The sequence below is a fragment of the Balearica regulorum genome, chromosome 2 (genome assembly GCF_011004875.1).
Source record: "Balearica regulorum gibbericeps isolate bBalReg1 chromosome 2, bBalReg1.pri, whole genome shotgun sequence".
NCBI classification, from domain to species: domain Eukaryota; kingdom Metazoa; phylum Chordata; class Aves; order Gruiformes; family Gruidae; genus Balearica; species Balearica regulorum.
In genome coordinates, this window is record NC_046185.1 from 120,786,023 (window position 1) to 120,809,578 (window position 23,556).

The 23,556-nt window shown below is 41.1% G+C and overlaps 3 protein-coding genes across 6 annotated transcripts in view; 1 reads left to right on the forward strand and 2 right to left on the reverse strand.

Moving 5' to 3' along the window:
• The window catches only part of ACAD11 (acyl-CoA dehydrogenase family member 11), a 29,828-nt gene extending 12,553 nt beyond the window's left edge, over nt 1-17,275 (forward strand). The window contains exons 14-20 of the mRNA XM_010309492.2: nt 11,318-11,384; nt 12,876-12,961; nt 13,141-13,212; nt 13,929-14,083; nt 15,715-15,831; nt 16,290-16,399; nt 16,905-17,275. Coding sequence (XP_010307794.2) covers nt 11,318-11,384; nt 12,876-12,961; nt 13,141-13,212; nt 13,929-14,083; nt 15,715-15,831; nt 16,290-16,399; nt 16,905-17,019 — 722 coding nt within the window. The 3' untranslated portion in view covers nt 17,020-17,275. The remainder of the gene's footprint in view (nt 1-11,317; nt 11,385-12,875; nt 12,962-13,140; nt 13,213-13,928; nt 14,084-15,714; nt 15,832-16,289; nt 16,400-16,904) is intronic.
• ACKR4 (atypical chemokine receptor 4) lies at nt 1,286-6,343 on the reverse strand. 2 transcript variants are annotated; one of them, XM_075745642.1, is made up of 2 exons: nt 6,223-6,343; nt 1,286-3,354 (listed from the first exon to the last, which is right to left on the reverse strand). In XM_075745642.1, the coding sequence occupies exon 2, from the start codon at nt 3,345-3,347 to the stop codon at nt 2,274-2,276; it is 1,074 nt and encodes a 357-aa protein (XP_075601757.1). In that variant the 5' UTR covers nt 3,348-3,354; nt 6,223-6,343; the 3' UTR covers nt 1,286-2,273. The 2 variants fall into 2 exon arrangements, with proteins under 2 accessions (XP_075601757.1, XP_010307792.1); XM_010309490.2 differs by having other exon boundaries at nt 2,144-3,354; nt 6,219-6,309.
• A 1,282-nt stretch (nt 17,276-18,557) lies between the features above and the next one.
• Nucleotides 18,558-23,556, reverse strand: part of DNAJC13 (DnaJ heat shock protein family (Hsp40) member C13) — a 56,600-nt gene continuing 51,601 nt past the window's right edge. For all 3 annotated transcript variants that reach the window (XM_075745645.1, XM_075745644.1, XM_075745646.1), the window contains 2 exons: nt 22,984-23,083; nt 18,558-19,436 (listed from right to left, as the gene is read on the reverse strand). In XM_075745645.1, the coding sequence (XP_075601760.1) occupies nt 19,339-19,436; nt 22,984-23,083 (198 nt within the window). In that variant the 3' untranslated portion in view covers nt 18,558-19,338. The remainder of the gene's footprint in view (nt 19,437-22,983; nt 23,084-23,556) is intronic.

Below are 23,556 nucleotides of genomic sequence, written 5' to 3' on the forward strand. Positions count from 1 at the left end.
TACCTAGACTCACCAGAAGATAGGGCTCACTCTCTTTGCTAGTACTGCAAAACTGGTGGCAAAAGGAGGCATGGTATCTTGTGTCTCAGCCTAAGAGTGTCACTTAACTGCTGGCTGCTACCTTTGTTCTGGGTCAGTGTCTCTCAACTGTGCGTTGCAGTTCCTAAGAAAGTAATGGGAAAGTTTGTAGGAGGTCACACACACAAAATATTCATAAAATCAGTTACGTGAATTATAAAAAGGAAAGTAAACATAAGAGAGTAAGCATGATTTGATTTGTCTTATTTCTAATAAAAATAATAAGGACAGTCAGATTTGCATAAAGACAGACACACAAAAAGTGCTGCAATTTCAAGAACTTTGAGAAACATGTACATGCAGTTCTGCCTTAGTCAGAGTTTCCTTTTCTGCCTGGGTGGCTTTTTTTGGTTGGTCATTTGGTGGGTGGTTGTGTCTGGTTTTTTTTGTCTTTTTACTCTGAGTGGAACATTAGGACCTTGGATGTTTGGGAATTCCACAAGCCTGACAGCATGGTCAGAACGTCACTCTGGGTGCAACCACTCTGTGACAACACATCATAAATCATGCAAGTCAGTTGCTTTGTGGAAGAACTGGAGTTTCTTACCATGCTCTGTGTGGGTGCTTTGCACATTTACAGTAAATCTAGTATGGCTTAAACATGTCAGATTTATGGTGTATGTGTAGACCATCTGTCAAGCACTCATTCATACCCTATTATTTCTCAAAATACTGGGCAGAAATTCTGTAAGTTTTTGTCATCCAAACAGAGAGAAGAGGCTTGTGTCTTGTTTATGCTATTGTTGTTTCTTGCCTGTCATTTTAGAGCTTTTTCTTCCAGTCCGTAATCATGTAACTAGGAACAATGTCTAAAAATGAGAGATTCTTGTTGGCTTTCATAAGCTGTAGATCAGGCTTTTTGTCAGAGCCCATGGGAGGTTTGAAGGCAGGGACAGTATGCTGTAATACCACTTTTTTTCATTTTGAAAGCTAATACGTCAATAGATTTGAAAAGCTTCCAGAGGATCATAGAAAACTGCTGTTTTCCGGGAATCCTCACCAGCACTGTCAGGGGACAGCTTTGGTACCTCTCCATAGGAAACCTCTAAATCCCACCGACTGTGAGCTCCGTATGGAGTCAGAACCTCTCTCATTCATCAAGCAAGGCCTCTAGTCTTTGCTGGTTGATAAATACCTATGATGAGAGACATCAATACCTACTAAAAAAACCCAAACATAAAGATATGAATAAATGACAGCCAGTGCACTTTTTGTATTCTTTGATTTTATTGTATCTCGATATATTTTAGCAGATTACAGTTATTGCAGTGTTTGATTAATTTTACAAATTCTGACTAGAAATTCCAGGCCCTGTATCTGAAGATTAACTTAACTTTTTCTTACATTTCTGCTAATGCTTTAACTGCACTACTTTGGCATTTATGTTTGACATGACATTTACAAAGATCTAGAATGTGCCTCCCATAGGGCACTGGGCTTGTTGAAGTTTAGGGTGAGAAGAAAAGGAGAGCTGAAAGGTCATTTTTGGTAGTTACAGAGAAAGCGTTACTGTTTTTTTTGTGGAGGATGTTGTTGCGCTACATATGTGGAAACATATAGAGAATGGCTTTTTTACCGCCTCACCCCCCTTCTCTCTCAATTCTTAGCCATGAACTGGTACTTCATGTCAAGCTGCATGCGTATCTATGAAATGATAGCTAAGGGAAAAAACCGAACTGACTTATTAGGCAAATGTTCTAAAGTTTTACAAAATAGCTGGAGAAACACAAGATTATTAACTTTTGGTACAAAAGTTCCTGTACTGCTGTTTTATTGATGATGGGGTTTTTTTCTGGTTTAATTTTATGTTTAGACAGATTGTTCGTTACACAGCTATTTAAGTGCCTTGTACTGTGTCCCTTATAAAGTTAAATCTTGGCGGGGAGGGTTAGGTGTTTGCGTTTTGTTGTGCGGGGTTTGGTGGGGTTTTTTGTTTATTTGTTTATTGATTTTGGGGTGGTTTTTTTAGTAAATATCTCTAGTCGTTTCTAGGAATTTCAGTATTTAGTTCTTGCCTGATGCTTAATTTTGATTAACATGTTCCACTTCAAACTGCACTGTAGTGTCTTGGCTAGCCTGCAGGTTCAGAAATTCATCTGAACATTGACTTGCAGAGAAACAGCTGCTGAAACAATACCCCCAGAATTAGTAAATAATTCTCTTTGTTATATAAGATAATGAAAGTAATGGAGAGTCTATATAGTGAAACTAATTGTTTCTTCAGTATGGTCTTCATAATTCATAGAGATTTCTTCAGGTCTTCCATTCTGTTGTCGTCTTCTCCAGTATCCGTAATTTTTTGCAATTTTCATAATATGCATTTTAAAAGAGGCACCCAGAAAGGCATAAAGCAGAGGGTTCAGGCAGGTGTGAAACAAAGCTATGCTCTTGGTGACCTGGAGTGCAACGTCTATGGTTTTACTTGCATCACAGTCAGTAATCAACATGTAGATGGTATCTATGGCTCGCCAGAACTTAACAATGTTGTAAGGTAGCTGGGTAATAATGAAAGTAGCCACTACTGCCAGCAGAACAATAAAAGGTCTAGATTTTTTAGCATTTGCAGATCTAAAGATTGCTCGGGCAGTAGCTGAATAGCAGATCAGCATTACTAGGAAAGGAAGCAGAAATTCCAGGATAATTTCCAAGATTTGAATGGTTGCTTTTATGAGTGTTTCCATGTTCATTGGAAATACAGGAAGGCATTCATTCCTGTCATTGTGTTTCTTGACTTGATTAAATATCAGTTCAGGGATACTGAGGAAAATGGCAGACAGCCAGACACAGATGCAGGTAACACTGCAGTGTTTACCAATTCTTCTATGGCCTCTGGTTTCAGAAGTGGCCCTGTATCTATCCAAACTGATACAGGCCAGGAACAGCATGCTAGAGCTGAAATTCATGGTGTACAGAGACGAAGTGAGCTTGCACATTGAGTTTCCAAGTTCCCATCCCTGCACTGCATTTGCAGCCCAAAAAGGGAGCGTAAAGAGCAAAAGCAAATCAGCAATGGCTAGGTGCATGATGTACGCATCCGTCTTAGTCTTCGCTTTCTTGCAATAGACATAAATTGCGACCACTAATGAATTTCCAGCTACTCCAACAGTGAAAGCCAATGCATAGAACACAGGAAGGAATAATTTCCTGAAATTTCTCACATCACTTTTTTCACAGAGAAGCTCGTATGAATTGTAATCTATAACAGAGTTGAGATCACCCTCCTCATCCTCAATCGAGTAATCAGTTGCGTTGTTCATATCCCAGCCCATGGCAAAGCTATAAGACACAAAAAAGGGGAGGGGGGGGAGGAAGGGAACACCAAAGAAATAATACTGAGTTTAAGTTTTAAAATTTCTGTTGAAACCTAAATGCCTTGCTCAGGTTTGCTTGTACATCTCAAGTTCAAAGAAGTTGGATATTGAGAATACATTCGTAAATAATCAAAGTAGAGCTAGACAGTGCTGGAGGCAGAACAGACTATCTCAAATTCTCACATGAAATGGGGCAACTGACTACCTCTGTGTGTGCAGTGCAAAGTAAAATGGATTCAATTTAAATGCTTTCATTAACCTTAGCATTTGAGATTGCAAGATGCTCGGAGTGTACCTCACTGGTTTCCACATTTCAGTTGAGGAGCCATCATTGCTTAAACTGCTCTGACTCAGTTATGTTGGACAAGATTCCATTGCAAAATAAATTTATCTGTACCTTTGTAGGGTTGAAACTACACCTTCCTCTCTACAGCCTCTGCAAAGGAGTACCAGTTGAAGGCTGTAAATGCTATAAAATAGAGTGGATAAGGAATACTAACAGGTTAAAGCTGAGAGGCCAACAGTAGTATTCTGTGCCTACTATCATAAATTTTGGCAAATTTGGGATATGAGTATAATATAGGGAGAATGTGCTTGTTTGTTTTGCAGGCAGACATATACGTGCCTATTGCATAAAGCACAGTACAGTCAGTTGCTGAACAGGAGTAGGACAAGCTTAGTTTAGTCTGCATCCCACACAGAGAGCCATGCCCATGTGGAATTTCTACAGAATCAAATTGCTGCGGGTACACGGCATCTTACAGCTGGAGACTTCTCAGGATGTTATGACAGGAAGGAATCTCATCACATACAAAACTGCCCACAAGTACCCAAACAGCTCAGAAGCTCTGCTGTTTTTTCAAGTACTATCTCATGACAGATATACTCCGTAAACACTAAGGCTGCATTCTCACTGCTAGCTTAGGGTTGAAGTTTGAGTGTTCGTATCTTCAGACTGTGTCTTAAGTCATGTCCTACAGTATTTTCTTCTTTTACTGTAATTGTGTTCATTGACTAATTTGCTGAAATTCATTCTGTTGTAAACTACAGTGCTGCAGTGCCCTGTTTTCTTGAAATAAATGGGATTAAGATTTCTTATCAGAAGTAGCAAAAAGCTGAGAATGAAAAACACATTCTCCTTTCTCATCATCTGCAGTGTTTCAGAATTTTGAGGCCAGTGTTACTGAAAGCAGATTCTTATCTGATACTCTGCTCCAGAGCTTTTTCAAGTTTGGCTTTTTCAAGCTTGAAAAAAAACCTCCAAATACCATTTCTGGTTTTTAGACAAGGGTTTAAATGAATGGTTGCCAAACCTTTATTATAAACAGTATCTCTTAAATTTTTTTTTTATTTTTTTTGTGTCTACCAGGAAAAATAAGTTACTGATTGGTCTCATATTCAGGGATGCAGAACAATTAAATAGAAAGTAATTATTTCTATTTTTGCTTGTGTTTTTTTTTTCAGTGACTCTGCTATCTAAATTTTTTAAAAGTGTGTTAGTTAGAAATTAACTATTTGGTTTGGCTTCATGCTTAATGACTTTGGATTATTTTGTTAACTTTTCAAAACATCGTTAAGCTTTAAACAATGATTACTCTTAAGTCTTGTAGTCTGTCATTTACTGTTGCCTAAATGAAGTGTGCAGAATGGAAAAATACAGTAATTCTATGTATTAGTTCAGCAAGGGATATCTATTCTATGCCTAACAAGCTGTGTTAGTAGGATTTTTCAGTGAGGGTAATCTTTTGCAGCTTTATAGCACTTTGAGGAGAGATTCAGACATCAGCAGCAAATGTATCTTCTTTTAGTAGAAGAGAAACTACTGCAGGGAGAGTTGAATCCACTTAGCCAAGATTGGAAGAAAATTAAAAATTAAACTGAAAAGCTTTGGTTGTGATCTAAAACGCTTATTACAGTACCCATCTGGGAATGCTTCATCAAATTGGATCACTGGGAAATTTGCTCGAAAGCAAAACATTAGACATTTTAGTGCAAACTTCAAGAAGTCTGCGTATCACAAAGCAGTTTGTCTGTGACAAGGAATGTGCTCTGCTGCCTGGTACGATTTTGGCTGACCCAACTTCTTGATAGGAACAAAGTTATCTTAAATGCAACAGTTGATATTTCTCCTTTAAAAACACAGTTATGTTTTGGCTAACACACCTATGTCATTCCTGTTAACGTTGTGCCCATTACATAAAGCAGAGCAGCCCCATGGGAGTCAGTCTCTGAACAGCGGTGGAACAGGCTTAGTTTAGTCTCCGTCCCACACAGCGACCCGCCTTGTGCCCGTGTGGAATTTCTGAGAGAATCGAATTGTGGTGGGTACACTGCATCTTGCAGCTGGAGACTTCTCAGATGTTATACACAGAAAGGAATCTCATCACATGCAAAACTGCCCACAAGTACCCAAACAGCTCAGAACCTCAGCTGTTTTTTTCAAGTATTGTATTCTCGGAGGTATATTAATAGATATATTAATAGATATATTCATAGACAGCTTTGCATGTTTTCTTGCAGAATTATTCCAGCCTTCCATTTAGATACAAATCCAGTGTTTCTGTGTGTTTAAACTTGGCATGGGATTGTATGAATACATGTTGAATGAAGTTGATGTCCCCAGTTTAAACAGACAGATTTTTTTTCTTTAATGAATTAAGCAGTATTCTGTTCTTCTGCTGAACAAATCAAATCTTAAGACTGGAAATGAGCATGTGCCTCAGTGACTGATATCTCTCTGTAAAACCAACTTAACTAAGAGTAAATCCTAGCTCTTCTCTATGTAAATATCACAGTTAATATACAGAGCAGTAAATACTAAAACAAAACTAACCTTCGTCAGCAGACAAGTAGCTGGTACTGCAATTGAGATGTGCTTCAGTGAAATGATCTGAATTGCTCTGACACATTGCATTTTGTCTTCAACCACCACACCCTCATCTGGAAGTCAGTTGTACTTTCATTTTGACTTGCCAGTTTAAAAAAAAAAAAACAACAAACCAACTCTGCTTTCCTGGAAGCTCTTCTCATGTTGAACACGTACATTTCCTACATTCCTCCCTGTTCCAACTAGAATGGGAGTGTTCTTTGGAAGGTCAAGACCCTCTTAGTATTTTACTGTTTTGTTGGTTGTTTTACTCCTGAAAGTCAAAATGTTTTTTTAAATCTTCAGAAGCTTTTATCAAATCACACATTTAAAAGGCAAAAAGGAGAGAAAGAGGGGGATGTCTGCCTGGGGCAGAGTTACCTGTAGCAAGTCACTATATTCTTTTCTCAGGGCACTACTGTGCTTTTGAGGGATTCTTATATCTCCTTTTAAAGTAAGGTTTTAGGGGATATAATAGAAAGATGAGTTTGCTTTTTGTGAGATAGGGGAGGTTGCTCTTTCAGTATGTGATATTGAACAAAACCAGGAAGATGATAGGGAAAAGATGTGAAAGCAAGTGGTAAATTGTCAACCAGAGTATAAACAGATAGTCCTACACCCTGTGGGAGAGTTCTCAGGGACTTGGATGTTACCGGTCATACTTATAATCCAGTTAGTGTTTGATAATATTTCTACAGAAACTGCAAGCCAGGCAGATACTGTAGAAGAAAAAAAGAAAGATGCTATTCGTTCTATGAGGTTTCTTCTACTTACAGTGCGCTGTCTGCATTATAAAGAGTAAAAACTTTTATGGGAAAGGGAAGTGGGAGAAGTTCTGTAATTTACATGCAGACTTCTGCACTGAGGCATGGACTTACCTGTGCTAAGAATTCCTAAAATGGGTGGATCTTGCCTAAATTTCCACAATCTCTACAGCTTCAAATTGGTCTCTTGTGCAAGAGTACCTTGTGCAGAGTGTCAGGAGCCTTCCATGATCTTCCAGAGCTTTTATTTTATTTGAATTATCCTGTATCAGTCTAATGAGTTTCAGGAAATGCAATATCGATGCCAAACAACAGAGATACTTTTTTATGACCAGAGTTTTTGCTTTTTGGCGTACTAACTAAATTGACACACCTGCCACGGCTGCCCATCTGTCTGTGCTTCAACTGTTGTGGAATATGTGAAAGGTTCAGTTCTTCAAAATGAGCAGCTAAGAATGTAACAGGCAGATGTTTTCCACATGCTTCTAGCTTCATTTGCATTCACAACGAGAAAGAAAATTGGATTGGGAGAGGAGTTGGAGCCTAGAGAAAGAGTCCTGCAATATTTGTGCATATTTCTGCAATGTTTTCATCTTGAGTTATCACAGTATTTCACTGGTGTTCTTCGCAGTGGCAGATATGACATTTGAATTGCTTCCAGCACATCTGCTTCTTGCAAATTGTGTCATTACTTAGAGGCCTGAGCTATATCTCTTTAAAATAAGTGAATCTCAGTTCTGAATGGGCTTTGTCTCAATATGGTCCCAAGCAAGATAGAATAATCAGGTTAGAACTGAGAAAGCTCCCAGGGAAATAGCTCTGTGTGTTGCCTGCAGAAAAGATGGTTGTGTTACCAGTGCCTAAGGGGTCCTGTGGGCAGGCTGTAGGAAGGCAGTTCATGTAAATCCTGTGCTGTTTATTACAGTGCCTCAGCTCCTCGTAACTTTGCAGGGTGCAGGAGGACAGATCCCTCCAGTCAGAGTATAGAAATAATACTGTTGTGTAATACTACCTTTTGCTATGGCCCTATAGGCTCAAAAATAACAAATATTATTTAATATGTTGGAGTGAATGCAAAATGACAATAGATCTTGTTTAACTAAGAAGCGCTTGTGGCTGTGTAAAAGTGGGATGAAGGTGAGGAAAAAAACATTCCTAAACTCAGCAGCTGCTCTCGCTGGCACCATCTGAGACTGCGAGCTCTAGCTGGGAACGACTAGCAGCCACATTCAGTGGCAGGACTGCTGATTAGCTGCAGAACCCCAGCATTGTCTCTGTCTATACTGGATGTAGCCAATTTGCTTGCAGCTGCGTTATATCTTTACCATACGTGAAACAGATGCCCAACAGTGTTATCTGGAGATGAGATAAAACTTTGTAATACATCGTGCTAGTGGATAGAAATTACTGCAGGCTCCTGGAGGATCCCCTTTTCTCCCTTAGAAGATCCCCATATTACAACTATCAATGTCATGCTGCCATCCACCTTACTCAGTCCAGGTTCTTCTTGTAGGAGAGTCCAGAACATGTTTATCAGTGCCTTTCTAGGAAGCTGCCAAGTCTGTAATGTTACTGCAGACCCCTGATCTTTAGCAGAGAGATGTAACTGGGCTCACCAGTGCAGCAGCCAGCATGGCAAGAGTCACAGGTATTCTGGGCATTCAGGTAGTAGATTATGCTGCCTTAGTCACCTTAGCCAAAAATTTGAAGACTGGACACTGAAAAATAGATAATTAGATTGCAAGAATTAAGTGCTATTGGCTTCTGAAACCAGGTTATATGGCAGCTTCTTTAAGTAAGGGCTGCACTGGCTCTGTGCCACATTTAGTACTCTCCACCAGAAAGAACCTGTATAAGTTGATTGTGTGAAGATTGGTAATCTTAAGCATTTTACACCCCCTAGTAGCAAAGATTAGGCTTCTAATAGGATTGTGATCAAACCCTCTAAGCACATTTTAAAATATCATTGTCTTTGCCTACATGAGTGCCATGATGAATTAAAAAATATAATACATTAGTAAAACTTAGGATGTTTCCTGATGTAGCAGCATTGTGGTTTAAAAGCTTGGACAGGTTGCGCAGACGTATATTTGAAAAAGCTTATTAAAAAGCTTGTTAGTATGGAAATACGCTTAAAACTGACCTTCTGAAATCTTTACTATTTCTATTTGTTCAACTGTGAGTTTCTTGCAAACCTACTTCTAACTCCTGCCAAAATGACAGGCTTCTCTGACTCTTCCCCCCCAGCCTCCAGCAGCCACTTTGAATTCTATAAGTAATGTAAAAATGCCATTTACAAATGAGCAATTTATTCCATCCAGTCTGCATTTCTTCCAGAGCACTGGGGTCTTTCAGTCTTGCATTAGGCCAGAATTTCTTTCTGGCATTTATGGGTCAAAGTTCCATAAAATTTGTTTTAGGTTTTTAGGACTTCAGACTCTAAGGAGTGGAAAGGCCAGGAATCTGCCTGCCTTTGCTGGGTTCAGATGGGAGAAAAGTACGTGTGAAACGGAGGTATTCATTTGCCTTCCAGAAACTCGTATTCATGATTTGGAGCATCTAACCAGTTGTCTAGCTGTCAGTGAATTCCTCACTAAGTTCAACATGAAAGCTTCTTCTGATTTTTTTTTCATACAACATGGTGAAATTTGCCTTTTTTTTAAGCAGGGATGTGACTTAAGGATTGTTTACAAAACTGTTTTTGAAAAGATGCCAGAAAGTCAAAATCTCTGTTGATGTAAACCTCACTTCAAGATAAATGTGGTTTAGAAAATACCACTTACGCAATTCTTTACCTTCTGTGGAATAGGAGAAGAGTCAAATACCCCTTAAGAGCATAGCATTTGTTTTTGCAGGGCAGTACATTGCAAAGCATATGTTGTTTTATTTTGGGGTTGGTCACCCACTTGTTGCAATTGCCCAAATGAGCCAACTGTTAGACATCTACCTTCTTCTTCTTTTTTTTTTTTTTTTTTTTTTTAACCAAACTGATTTTTCCCCCCTGACCCCAGCTTTTCACTTAGATATTTTAGCCCGTTAGCATTATACAGCTCATGGCCAGAAATATAACCTCACTTTGAAAACAATGGGTGTATAGCATATTGCAAAAGAGGAAAGTAAACATCCAGCAGTCTGGCCCTCAAAACAGGCAATGCTTGTGAGAACAAAATAAATCTCTCTCCCAGTTCCTGGCCATCACAGTGGCTGTTCATAGGAGGAAGTAACTCAGCTCAAAGCCAGGTGGTTGTATTGTCTAGACCAGAGGCTCCCAAACCTTGAGATAACAATTGCCAGAGAAGGTAAAAAGTCATCTTTGTTTCTGACCTTAAAACAAACTGAGTCGGTACAAGTCAAATCTTGAATTAAATCTTTATGAAGCTTGTCGTCTGCATTGAGATAGCAATAAAAATATTCACTGATTGTTACATACGTCGGGTATAATCCTGTCCCCTTTTCCCTAGCTGTATTGTCTGTGTGAGACTTTGAAAGGAATGAGAGCATGCTTTGGTACTAAGAAGCCTTTAAAGAAAAAGATAGTGGCGATTAAGGCTCTTGGAAATAAGATGCCATTTTCAATGGTAGAATCTTCTTTTAGGACTTGTACATGAAAATGCTGGCTTTATGCTACAAAGACGTGCCTCAAATAACGTTATCAATGGCTTGAAATGCTAGCAGATTATTTTCAGGTAAAGATTTCCACTCAGATCTTTCTTTGAAGTGCAAACTAATTTCATTTGGATAAAGAAGGGGAAAAAAACCCACCTTCATTCCAGAGGAGTTATGGTGAAATAGTAGCAAAGTTATGGTAACCCTCTGATAGCCTTATTTGCATAATTTTGTTATAATGTGGTCAGCATTTCATTCCCACATAGATCTTCCAGTTTTTATAGTTTAAATAGTTGTACTTTTGAAATGGCAGCATCTCACCTTCAGGTATGCTTTTGTGTCACACTTATTTGCCTAGCTGTAAAGGAGACAAGTAATTAGATTCCATTTCAAGTACCTTCTTGTTCTCTTTTCAAAGGAACAGATCATGGAGCAGGATCCTGGAGGGTTTGGATGTTTGGCTTTTCATTGTTCCCCTCCCCAGAGGTCAACTCCCTTTCACATGTTAAGCAATAAGATGTATTTTCTTTCAATTTGATTACTCAGAATATAAACACAGAAGTAAATTGCATTCTTTTGCTCCTGTATCACGAAAGGAAGGGAGTAAGATTTATTTGTATGAAATTTCATTTGATTCTACATTGAGATTTTTATCTTGAAAACTATTCTTGTGTTTGTGACTTAATTTTAAGGTGCTGGGAACCCAAATTGCAAAGTTGCAATTGTAATGGGCAAAACCAGAAACTCCTCAGCATCCAGGTAAGGATTCCTAGGAGATTCAAAGAGTTACCTAAAACATGTTTCCTGGAGGAATCACTGCTTGCAAAAATTTTGTTACGTGAAATACCATTAATTGCCTTGATCACTTGGATGTGCTTGTGAATTATAGGGGAGTTTGAAACCTGTGCGTGTGTCTGTTTAGAGAAAAATGTTGCTGACCAAGCTTCTGTTTTGCTGTCAGCTGCTGATGACTGGAGCCTCCCAACCTTTTCACTGTCACAAGCTGGCATCAGCATGCTTCCCCACTCTGTTCCACTAGCTCTAGTGTTTGTGCAGCTGTGTGATGAGTTGGATCAGGAAATGTTGGGGGATTCACTAACTTTGTCTTGGTCACATTAATTTTAGTCTGCATCAGTTGTTCAACCAACAACTATCTCTGGCTTACAATTTATTTCATAAGTATATAAAACAATTAATGAGAGCAAGAATTGCTTGCTTAAATGATAATAAACCCAAAACTTTTCAGAGCTTCCCTGAACAGAATGAGTACAAGTGGCACGTCAGAGACTTGAAATGATCTACAAAGTTTTTCACAAAGTTATCTGTAGGTATAGAAAGTTCAGTTTGAAACATGGGATGTTTGCTATGTGAAGTTGTGTGAGCAGAGAGCATTGCACATCTTTAATCAGACCTACTCATTCCGTTCCTATATCTGTAAATATAATACTTCCCTCTTCTTGTTTAAAATATGTTGTTCAACTCTTATTACCAAACTAAAACTGGCTTTTACAAAAACAAGTGATGAATAAAATGCTTCGTGACTGATCCCATTAAAATCCTACAGCTTGTAATAGAAAAGAATTGGAACGTTTATATCTAAGTTGGATTTTAGCCCAAATTCCACTGATTATCTGTAGTTTTTAGATTTGGCTAGGTTCCACTGAGAAGTAAACAGTAACTTGTTTGCAGCATACAGGATGGTTTGTCCGGTGGCTGTACAGACAGTGGCATCTGTTCAGCTCTTCAAAGCTGAACAGAAGTTCATGGAGGGCTTTGTGCGATACTGCGCTTGCTAGAACTGGAGACGGAATTCAGGGACCTGGATGTCACCTCTGGTTCTGTGCGACTACTGATTGACCTTAAATATTCTAAAGGAATTTAAACATGGTGATTCTTTTCCTAAACTATAGGCAAGCCAAGATGATGATGATGATTGATAAACATGTTTTGAGAACAAAAAAGAAATGCAGGGAGGGGTGGGGTGGGGGGGAAGGAAATGGACTGGGTGATATAGAAGTACTTGCACAGAGTGACAGAAGTAGTAGTTTTTTGGTCGTGGTGCGTTGTTGAATGGTGGTTCAAGGAGTGTGGAAGCATGCCTGCCACACTGCATGCACTTGGTATAGGTAATTCTCAACACTGGCTTTATGGGAGTGCTAAATTGAGGATAGAGAATAAAAAAAAAGTGGAGGGAGGGGACAGAAGGGAGGCTTAAAGTTAACCATTACTTGTGCATTTTGTCTTGATTAGGTATGAGCAGCACAGTATGATTATTGTTCCCATGGACACTCCAGGGCTGAAGCTGATAAGACCCCTCTCAGTGTTTGGCTACCTGGGTAGGTGATAATATTCGTCAGCTATACGCATATTAATTTGTTAGCAGTCTCAGAAGCTGCAGTAATGCTAATAAATATTGTATATGAAAAATGTACATATAGAAAAAGGGTTAGGAGTAGAAGGCCTGTATGTTTATCCCTCTTTGTTTTACACTGCTGTGTTTTTTCTATCCCTGTAGATGAGATCCATGGAGGACATTTTGAGATACACTTTAATGATGTGCGAGTACCTGTCTCCAATATAATACTGGGTGAGTTTCAGTATTAATTCCTTTTTAGTACATACAGCAATGAACCAAGCTTTATGAAACGCTGATTTACTTTATGAATCACCAGAAGTTACTGTAAACAGCTATGGTCAGTTGAGCCAGGGGCTCAAACACATGGAAGAGGAAGCCCACCCTTCTTTAACAGTCTACCTGCTGCTTGAATGTAACTTGTTTAGAGCAGAAAGGTGATTGAAGCAAGCAGGGCAGCTTTAGCTGTCATGTGAAAAGCACTTCCCTGAAGTAGAGCAAAGCTGAAACTGTCAGTGGCACTGTGACCTCCTGCAGGGAGAACTTTGCTCTACTTCTCTCACTATAAATCCTGATTTCTTCTATTTCCTCTCTGCTATTTTTATTTTGCTGAAAGGGCTTTCTGTCTTGAGTAGCCCTAGGACCTGGAAACCTCAAAGTCTTCCCCCAGATTCTCATACCAAATCCCATAGATGTATTTTTCAGTGTAAGATTAACAACATTTAAATCAGGTAAATCAAACCCTCTCAGAAACCATCTTAGAGCATGCTTTGTGCTGTAAGTATTATTAACAGTGTGTCAGCATAGATCTAGCTGGAGTAAACAAGCAACAGACTTTTCAGAAGCTTGCTTCTAGCTCTGGTGCTATGAGGCCACTTCTGCTCAGAGCCACGGGTCATTTCAAGAGGGAATCAAGGAGTCTGCATGTGTCTGTTTTTCTTTCCAACCAGGTGAGGGCAGGGGGTTTGAGATAGCTCAAGGTCGGCTCGGGCCAGGCCGTATTCATCACTGCATGAGGTCCCTTGGTGCTGCTGAAACCGCTTTGCAGATAATGTGCCAGCGTGCAGCACAGAGAGAGACTTTTGGGAAGAAGCTGTATCACCACGTAAGCATGTTCCTTCTTTGTCTCCATTCACATGCTCCAGACATCACCCTTTCTTCTGCCCATGCAGAACCTTGTGACTCTGATAACGGACACTGCAATAGATGTGCCCTAACCTTGAATTCCAAGGGGAAAAATCACATTGCGAGGCTTCCGCTTTTCACTATAACCTACAGGATTTTTTAATTTTTTTTCCTTGCAGTGAATTGGATCTCCTTTGCTGGATTTGAATACCGATTTTGTCACCATGTTTTTTACTCTGCTTTTACTGATTGGATCGGACAGGTGTTTTTTCAGGCATACAGCTTATGTTTCTGTAGTTTCTGGGATTTTTGGTCTTAGCTTGCTCTGGAATTGAAATACTGCTGCGTGAGAGAGAGCTGGCTAAAATAATAGAAAGACGAGTGTCTGCTTTTTATAGGAATCATCAGCATTTAGTAGTTGGCCTATTACATTTCAAGTGTTCCTCAGTCTTATCCTACAGATAGGATGACTTTATTGGAAAAAACAAGTAAAGGCAATGGAAAGAGGAAACTGAATTAGTGTCTGGCACAGATTATAGAAAATTGTTTGTACAGATCCATTTTCCAGTCATGTCACTGCCAAACTTCCATTCACAACCGTAACCTAGAATTAAGAGTTGGATGAGGAGAGCACTATTTCTCAGAAGCTCGTTAAAGTAAAACCGAAATTTGACGAAGCCACACAAGACCTGAGGGCCAGTTGCCTAGCCAGCATAGGTTCTTCATATCTCTGGGACAGCAAGGGAAGAGGTGACACTGTTGGCCTTGGGTGACAGCCTGGCTGTTGGGAGAAGAACGTGTCGGAATACCTCCACCTAGGTTCAGACCACCTCTGCTGGCATGAGCTAAGATAAGCCCCCAGACTTTGCACTGAGGTGAGCGCTGCATGCTTGCTCGTGCCTCCCGTGCTGCCGAGGCTACGGGGCAGCAGGAGCCCCTTGCCTGAGGCTGGCTCAGGCTCCAAACAGCCTTTGCACTGACAAGCACCACATGAACAGTTTTTTTTTTCTGCTGTGGTATGTTGCCTGCAGAGAGGAATTAGCTGAGAGGAGCAGGGAAGGGCTGGCAAGACTGTAACTTTGGCTCAAGGGAGCTGCTCATTTATCATCAATGTGAACAGACAGATGCAGGAGGCACCACCCTGCAGCTGTTGGCTGAGGTGTGTGACACACCGCTGGTAGTTTAAGCAAAGCAGAACCGATTCCTCTCCCCTTTCACCCTCCAGTTTTTGTATACTGGGGCAAGTTACACAGGGATGGTTCTGAGTCCTGGTAGTGGATGAAGGAAAGTAGTGAGTAAAGAGCAGACTTTGAAGGGCTTCAGGAAAAGGGCCAGCAGGCCTGACCAGAAAAGGAGAGTGTCCCAAAATCTGGAGTTTTCCCCCTTTTCCTCTTTTCTGCCAGGAAAAGAGCTGCTCTAACTTTAGTATTCTGTCAGTCAAGTGTTTTCTTTCTTTTTTTTTTTCCTCATGTTAGATTACATGCATCAAACTAGCTTGGACTGGACATGCACATGCGGAGGAATAGGGGGCGTCTTCCGTAGGGCAGGTTACCCAGCTGCGCTAGGAGGCATTAACTGACTTTCTGCTTGGTGGCTTCTCTCTCTCTGCAGGAAGTTGTAGCCCACTGGATTGCTGAATGCCGCCTTAGCATTGAACAGGCTCGACTGCTTACGCTAAAAACAGCCAGCAAGATTGACATGTTGGGCAACACAAAAGCAAGAAAAGAGGTAAAAGTTGGGGGGGGGGTTTTGGCAGCCTCAGGCTAGGACTTGGGGATGCAACACGTGTGCAGCTGGTTGAAAAAGAAGCTAAACCATATCGCTGTTATCCTTCTGATGGTGGAGCATAACTTCATGTGGAAAGTAGACAGCCTTAAGATGTACTTTTCATTGTCATGAGATTGGAAAGCATTCTTGGTTAAAAAAAAAAATTGAGATCAGTCTGTTGAACTTCTAATTTTTAAATACTTTAAGTATTGATCACTTTTATCTCAACACAACGAGATTGTTTTGAGTGATGGAAATGGTTTTACCTTACCCAGGGAACAGGAACAGCAGAGCTCTTACCCAATCCAAAGAGGAAGGGATATACTGTGAGATACCAACCTTCAGTAGAACTGTTAGATAAACATCTTCACTTGCTTATGAAACTGTTACTGATAATGTGAGTCCTCTTCTATCTACAGGTAGCCATGACCAAAGTGGTTGTCCCTCGAGCTGTGCTCAAAGTGATTGACTGTGCAATCCAAGTGTGTGGCGGAGCTGGGGTTTCCCAGGATTTTCCTTTGGCTTCTATGTGAGTAAAGGGAGACTGAGCTGTGGATTCTAAGCATTCCTTTTAAGATACTTTTATAAAGCCAGTACATGCTGTTTCACCTCAGGTAGCCTGAACTAATGGTCCATATGCCTTTATGCTATACAACTTTAAACAAATGTTTTTGTACGTCAATTCCAATGGAACTGCATGCCTTCACCCATTAAAAAAAAAACACAAAACCAAAAAAACAGGTGATGGACCTACAATAGTTCTTAGCAGCAGCATAGAGGATTTGTTTCTAAAGCTCTGTCTTTTCCCTTACGGCTTTGGGGAGAAGCCAGCCTTCAGAATTTCCAGCCCACACATCCCAATCTTGCCGCAACCACCTTGCTGCTGTACCCCTTGTGTGACAGCAGCTCTTTTCAGAGAGACTATTGTTAAAAGGATGGCTATAGCAAAAATAGCACCAGGAACTGCTTGTCAGCCTGGCTCGCTGCTAGGGCAGGATCAGAGACCTACCCCTAATTCAGCTCTTCCCGCACAGGTTTGCTTATATCCGGACCTTGCGCCTGGCAGATGGGCCGGATGAAGTTCATCTCTCAACAATTGCAAGGTGGGAACTGCTTGATCAGTCAAAGCAGCTAACTGCAAAACTCTGATGTCAGCACAAAGCCATCTCACGTGGAGGGAAGATTTAGGAAAGATTTTGTTCACCTAATTTTACCTTTAACATTATTGCACTGAATACAAAAACTTGATTGTAGCTTGAAGTGATACATACTCTCTCACTCTTTACTTGTAATTATTACACTTAGTAATCAGCAGCTTGCTTTTAAAAGTTCACAGAATGCCATGGGAATGCCAGAATTTGTCTGGGGTTTTTGTAACACTAAATAAAATCTATTTTCTAACAAACAGGTCTAAAGTGCTTCATTTGCCCTCTTCATCCTTTTACTGTAGGCAAAGCAGTTTCGCCCAATTCAGTTTATTGCAAGCTAGGATAAACTTAATTATTGATTAGATTACAAACAAGTAAACACTTAGGGAAATGCCTTTCTTCTCCCTTTCCAAAGCTCAGCTTCAGTCCAACCCCACACCCCTCATCTTCCCCAGTTCCTGTTCTCTTTTCTTTCACTGGTTACTCAGTCCTTCCCCCACCTGCTCTCAGGTGCAGCATGAGGCAAAGTGTAGCAGTTTGTCTGCTACCCCTTGCTGCTTACACCTCTGCTTTGTTTCTCTAAAGGCATCTCTTCACATTTTTTCCCCTTATAGGTGCCCCCCTTTTGTCTTCCCTTGCATCTTTTCTCCTTTTCGTACCTCTCCCCCTGTGCCAGCCCCAGCTGCTCCCACCCTTTCTTAAATATATCTAAGCACAGGTGCCACCTTCCCCTGTGAGGAGCTGAAGTTTTGGCTGGAAGCAGCAGCAGCAGCAGCTTGCACAGGGCAGTTCACAGCCTCCTCTGCTACCAGAACAGGCTCTGCCATTTATGTCCAATACAGCTTTGAGAACTTCCCCAAGGTGAGAGTTCCTCAGCTCTGCCTCTGTAACAGCCCTCTTCAACAGAAGTTCTTACAGGATAATTGCTCATATAGGAACAGAACCAGGCAGATGGCAGTATACTGCACCCTGGGTGGTTCTACCGCCTATGAAGTTAGGACAATTGCTTTTCAACTTGTACAGAGTTGATCAACAAGTAACTTCAGGAGCGTAGTGTTTACTTCTTGCATGAACAAACCACCTTAGCACTTTGTTCAAGTTTGGAGAGAAGAGACCCTGCCTGGCTTAGTCTTCAGGATGAGACCTGAAGGGTGTTCCAGCTAAAGCTACTCAATCAGGGTGGGACAGTTTCAGAAGTGGAAGCTTTCCACAAATCAATTCATTGCACCTAAAACCACAATTATGTCTCTTGAGGAAGCAATAACTATTGTTCGTATTTCCATCCATCTTCACTTCCTCTTGCTTCCTGCCAAGAATGCTTCCTAGGAAGTTGAGAAGGTCAACAAGTGGCTGAAGTGCACAGTACAGCACCACTACCTGTGGTTTAAGAGTTCTGCTCCAGGCTGTTAAAACCTGCACAATGTGGTTTTTCCAATCAGGAATGTCCAGGAACCCTGTTTAGCCACACCCAAATTAAGGTCTCTGACCACCCTTATTTCTCACACCTTTGAGGAACAGCTACATAAGAAGAATACCACCTTTATCTCATTAACAAGGCTTTTAATTCCCTTTATTTTTAAAATTTTATGTACATATGAATGATCTGTATAATGTACACTCAATATAGAAAGTTTTTTATATACTGGATAATGTATAGAACATTTCACAATTACACTAATTTCTTACATAACATGTCAACTTTAAGGGGTTTTTTTGCTGAAGCTCTGTCAATTTGGTCAAGCCAGTTATACATATAAATGTCTAATGCTGTTTGATCTCAGGAAGAAGATAATGTTAATGATTAAGGGCATCAGTGAACCAGTGCAGGGACAAACCCTTCGCAAGTCACGTTCAATGAGAGTGATCACATCAGACTGGGAAAAGAAGGGATGCCCTTTTGGCAAGAGGGGGGTGTGTGTCAGTGAGATCAAAGTGATTTTAGCCCAATTCCTCTAGACTGTAGCTCAACTCCAGTCATGCTAATTCATAAAATATAAAAACTAGGAAAGTTTGATTCACAGTCTTGTAAACAAATATAAAGGAACAAAAATGTGCTTACGTACAACAAGAAAAAAAATTTCTTGTGTACCCATATCAGCTGATCCACAGAGTGCTTTCTTGTGTTACAGTGTGACAGTTAGAATCACTGACTTTTTCCTAAAAAAAAAACCAAACAAAAAAACAGTCATAGAAAAAGGAATAACACTGTCATTAAACACTTGGAAAGGCAGTAAGTTCACTTCAATACGTTGGAGGAAAGTGCTGTTCCCCATCACTGGCCAGCCTGCCTTTCTGTCTCTTCCACCAGAATTTCCAGTCCTTAGCTGACATCTCCCACTTCATTGTCTACCGGGGGTGGTACGTTGGGCATTACAGATGATGTCGTCCCTGCAGTAAGGTAACCAGCAACTCCAGGGCCTTTCAGGAAGAAAAGAGAATATTGCCAATTAAGTTTTGATTCAAAAGAGCAACTAAACAGCTTTATTCCCTCTGGTAACACTCAAATGCATCATCCAAGTCAACCAGACACCTTCAACAAGAACATTTAAGAGTTTTGGTTTGGATTCTTTGGAATCTTGGAACATGAGGAATTAAGGCATCTGAGCCACTAAGCAGAGGAGCCTGTGGAGACCATTCTCAGACTCGCTCAGCATTTTTTTTATTCTGATGTGCCAAATAAGTTACAACAGAACTGCAGCCAGCAGCATTATTTATCTCCCCTTCCCCCCTGAAGTGGCAGTAAAGAGGGGGTGGCCCTCCTTTGCTAAGGAGAGGACCTGCTGCAGAAGGGAGGTGAGTTCAGGCATACATTCCACTACCATGCTCCATGTTTATGGTTTCAGTGTTGCAAAGGTTTTCCCAGCTGCGTATTTAAAGGAAACTCAATGTGTTGCCCCATGAACAGGCAGAACTGCCTTGTGCTTGTCTGGGCAGCTCTTTGTGCCTCCAGTTAGAAAGAGCAACAGTGTTCTTGGGATAAACAAGCTCTGTATCAGAGACGGAGAACTCCTCACCATGAATAAATCTATGTCGATTACTACGGGGGAGGGGGTCAGTTTTGCACTGCAGACAAAGCCTCTCTCCCTCAAAGCTCGGAGTTTAAAATGTAGTCATACACAAACTTTCAACAAATGCAATAAAACCTCATATTGCAGCATGAGGTGTTTCAACAGCAACTCTTATCAGGTTAATTAATGATTGTAGAAAACTGCCAACCTGCAATATGGTCCTGCATCAATACACTGATTGCCTTGGTATTAGACCTTCAGCTTACACTGCTAGTCTTCAACATGGCAGGTTCTGCTGGGTTATTTATTCCCCTCCCTTAAGTCATCCTCACCAAGTTCTCCCAAATTTACATGCCCCACCCTCCCTTCTCACAGCACTGCCTGGAGCCAGAAGATCAGAGCATGGTTTGTCTTCTCACCAACAGCCCACACCACCACTGCAAGCAGGAGAGCAAAGCAAGCAGTGCCTTTGGTGGAACAAAAGCTCTCTGGCTCCAGGGGGGGACTTCTCATTGCCAGCCCGTCAGCAGCACCTCCAAGAGCAGGACCCATTTTTACATGTCCTAGTACAAGAATTCCACTCATTCTCCCATCCCTCAAACTTTTCCATTATGGAGGACTGATTCCTAGCATGCTTCAGCAGTCTAGTTCATCTGTAGTACCAGCAATTCTCAGCCACCGCAGTTTAGTTTTCTGCTCCCATGTGCTTGAAGAAGGCAAGTTTACAGATGTTTCGTAGTCTGGGACCACACATTTGTTACAGTTCTATGACATGCATCTATTACTTGGAACGCAGCAAGTGCGGCGTGCGTTTTGCAAGATGGTATCTACCTGCTTTAGAGAGCTACACAGAAGTTAGCAAGCTGCCTGGCACAGCAGATCTAAAGCCCACTTCTCAGGTGAAGGGGACTGCTGCCAGTTAGAAGGGAAGGAGAAGAGACACCTGAGGGAAGAGAAATAAGCAAGGGAAGTTTCAAGGGAAGTGCAAATAGCAAAGCAATTTGAAGCAAGACATAAGGCAGAATACAAGATAAGGCAGAGTTAAAAATAAGCTTGCAGTTTGGTTTCCATCTACATTTTGGATTTGCACGGCATCTTCATTCTACATTTGCAAGCACTTAAACACTAGGCAATTTAAACGCAGCAGAGGCCTTAAGGCACTGGGATAGCTATATTGCCAGTCGCAAGCCTGACAATGTCTGGTCTAGTTTCAGTTCTTAGCCAGTAATCAGCCAGCATTTACTTTATGTCTTTAATTTACAGTATTTATGAAATACCACAGAAATTAAATGCCAACTGAATCATGTGTTCTTTGACAAAGTGTCATTAAATGGTGCAATAAACAGAGAACTCCTGTTCAGAGCTAAAGCACCAAGTCTTTCTTGCATGGAAAAAACACATCTAGTATTGCAATGTACCCACTCTCAAAGTGTTAAGCATCTGCTTCTAGACTGTTTAATTCCTGACTTGAAAGGCTCTTACTTCATCTTATCAACATGCATGCTACTATCTTGCAAGAAAAACCTTGCTGTCTAAATGCCCATCTGACTATACCTCATTAATTCAGCTAGGCACAAAAGCTTTACCAAAATTCCTGTATTGGGATAGATGAGGAAGTTCCACACAGCACTTGGAAGTGTTCATATTGACTTGTCAAAGGACTTTAAAAGTTTGGCCTCCCAGGTAAGGTTTTAGGACCAAACGATCATTCAGCTGATAGCTATTGAGGAGTCAGAAGTTTACATCATGTGTTGCTTTAGATAAAGTTTGCTACAATGTCATTACATAAAATATTTTCAGATATAGCAAGTAATCTGTGATAGCAAAGTTTTGGACTGTGATACAGCAGAATGTAGTCATTAAAGATGTGTCTATCAATCACTGCATGGGAGTGAAGGAAGAACCAGAATTTGATTTGCTATGACATGAGTGTTCTAGGATTATGTCCACACCGTGCCATGGAAGAAATTCTTCACTGTGAGGGTGGTGAGGCACTGGAACAGGTTGCCCAGAGAGGTTATGGATGCCCCCTCCCTGGAAGCGTTCAAGGCCAGGCTGGATGGGGCTTTGGGCAACCTAGTGTAGTGAGGGTGTCCCTGCCCATGGCAGGGGGGTTGGAACTAGATTATCTTTAAGGTCCCTTCCAACCCAAACCATTCTGTGATTCTGCGATTACTAGCAAGGAGGTCCGCATCAGTTGCTATCATTTGCATGCGCACAGCACACACAGCCAGAATGCTCTATGCTGCTAATGGGACTGAGGTGGCACCCCACGGTGCCATTTTGCATCTTGGTAGCACCAGCAGGGGACCCACCCAGGGTGCACCACAGGTGTGTTTGAGTATATGCTGCAAGCTCCAAGTACAGGCATGAGGCCACTCCCACCAGACAAGGGCCCTGCCAGGGCACTGGGTCTGACTGGAACAGGCCTCACATGTTGAGCTGTTAACGTTCAAACTGTTCCAGTATACAGCTCCATGCCTAGCCCTAAAACAGCATAATTCACATTGCACAGTGAATACAGAAAGAGTCTAAGTGATTTTGAAGGAAGTTTACTCCTCCTCCCCCCAACCTTGGAAAACAATTTGCTCTAGAACTAAAAGGACATTGATCCCGAGACAAATTGAAAAGTGACTGTCATTCACTAGCTCCAATTACATCTCTGCTTTGTCACTACAAGGTACTTGCAAGACTTGCCAGTGTCCAGATTCCGTTGCTTTGATATTTTGTAGGTAGGTACAGCAAAGACTATCCACAGAGATACGTTCTCAATCAAAAAAAGAAAGTGTTTGGCTTTTGATACATGCTTTAAAACTTACTGTACTTGTACAGCATTGAATGTTCACGCCACATGATGGCACTAGATCCTGAGGATAAACACTATCTCCAGAGTCAAGTCTGACTATTAAGTAACAATTCAGTATGATCCAGGACACAGATAGGAAAGGGTTGCCAACCTGTGAGGTATCCTGCTGTTTGCGTCTCAGAAATGAACAAATCATGTTTCTGATCCTTGAAGGCACTCCACACAGAAGAACGAGACAGAATTTCATTTACCTACAGTATTTGAAGAGATTAACACAGTGAGCAAGTGACATTTGTCATGTTCTAGGGGAACAAACTCATTTTCTAGACCCAAACCATTGTGGAGAGATTACCAAATCACATGGAGTAGTGAGGCTGCAATACAAGGAGGCTGCTTTCCAAGGAGACTCTAGCAACTCGCTTTTTCCATTTGGATTGTGCAGCTGAACACATAATGCAGAAGGCTCAAAAGTCATTTAGTAGCTTGACTTTCTCCCTCACTTCTCACTTACGTGACAAGGAAAAGCACCCTGCAAGGAGCCACTTGCCATGCACCGACAATTGAGGCAGAACAGGACTTTTCCCATACTACGGTGAGATAGCTTTTTGCTCCGAGTTGGCCCTATCTCCAGTTTCCCTCCCTTTGAGAAAGCTTTCAACACAAGGGTAAGAGAAAGGCACCAAGAACCAGCACAGTTACTGGGACAAATTTTACCAACTTGAAT

Bases quoted from the DNA above. Each gene is read 5' to 3' on its own strand.
- ACKR4 (XM_010309490.2), bottom strand. From the start codon at position 6,298: ATGTGTCAGAGCAATTCAGATCATTTCACTGAAGCACATCTCAATTGC. The intron at 3,355-6,218 runs GTTTTGTTTTAG...TGTGTCTTATAG, and splicing joins TTGTCTGCTGACGAAGGTTA to CTTTGCCATGGGCTGGGATA.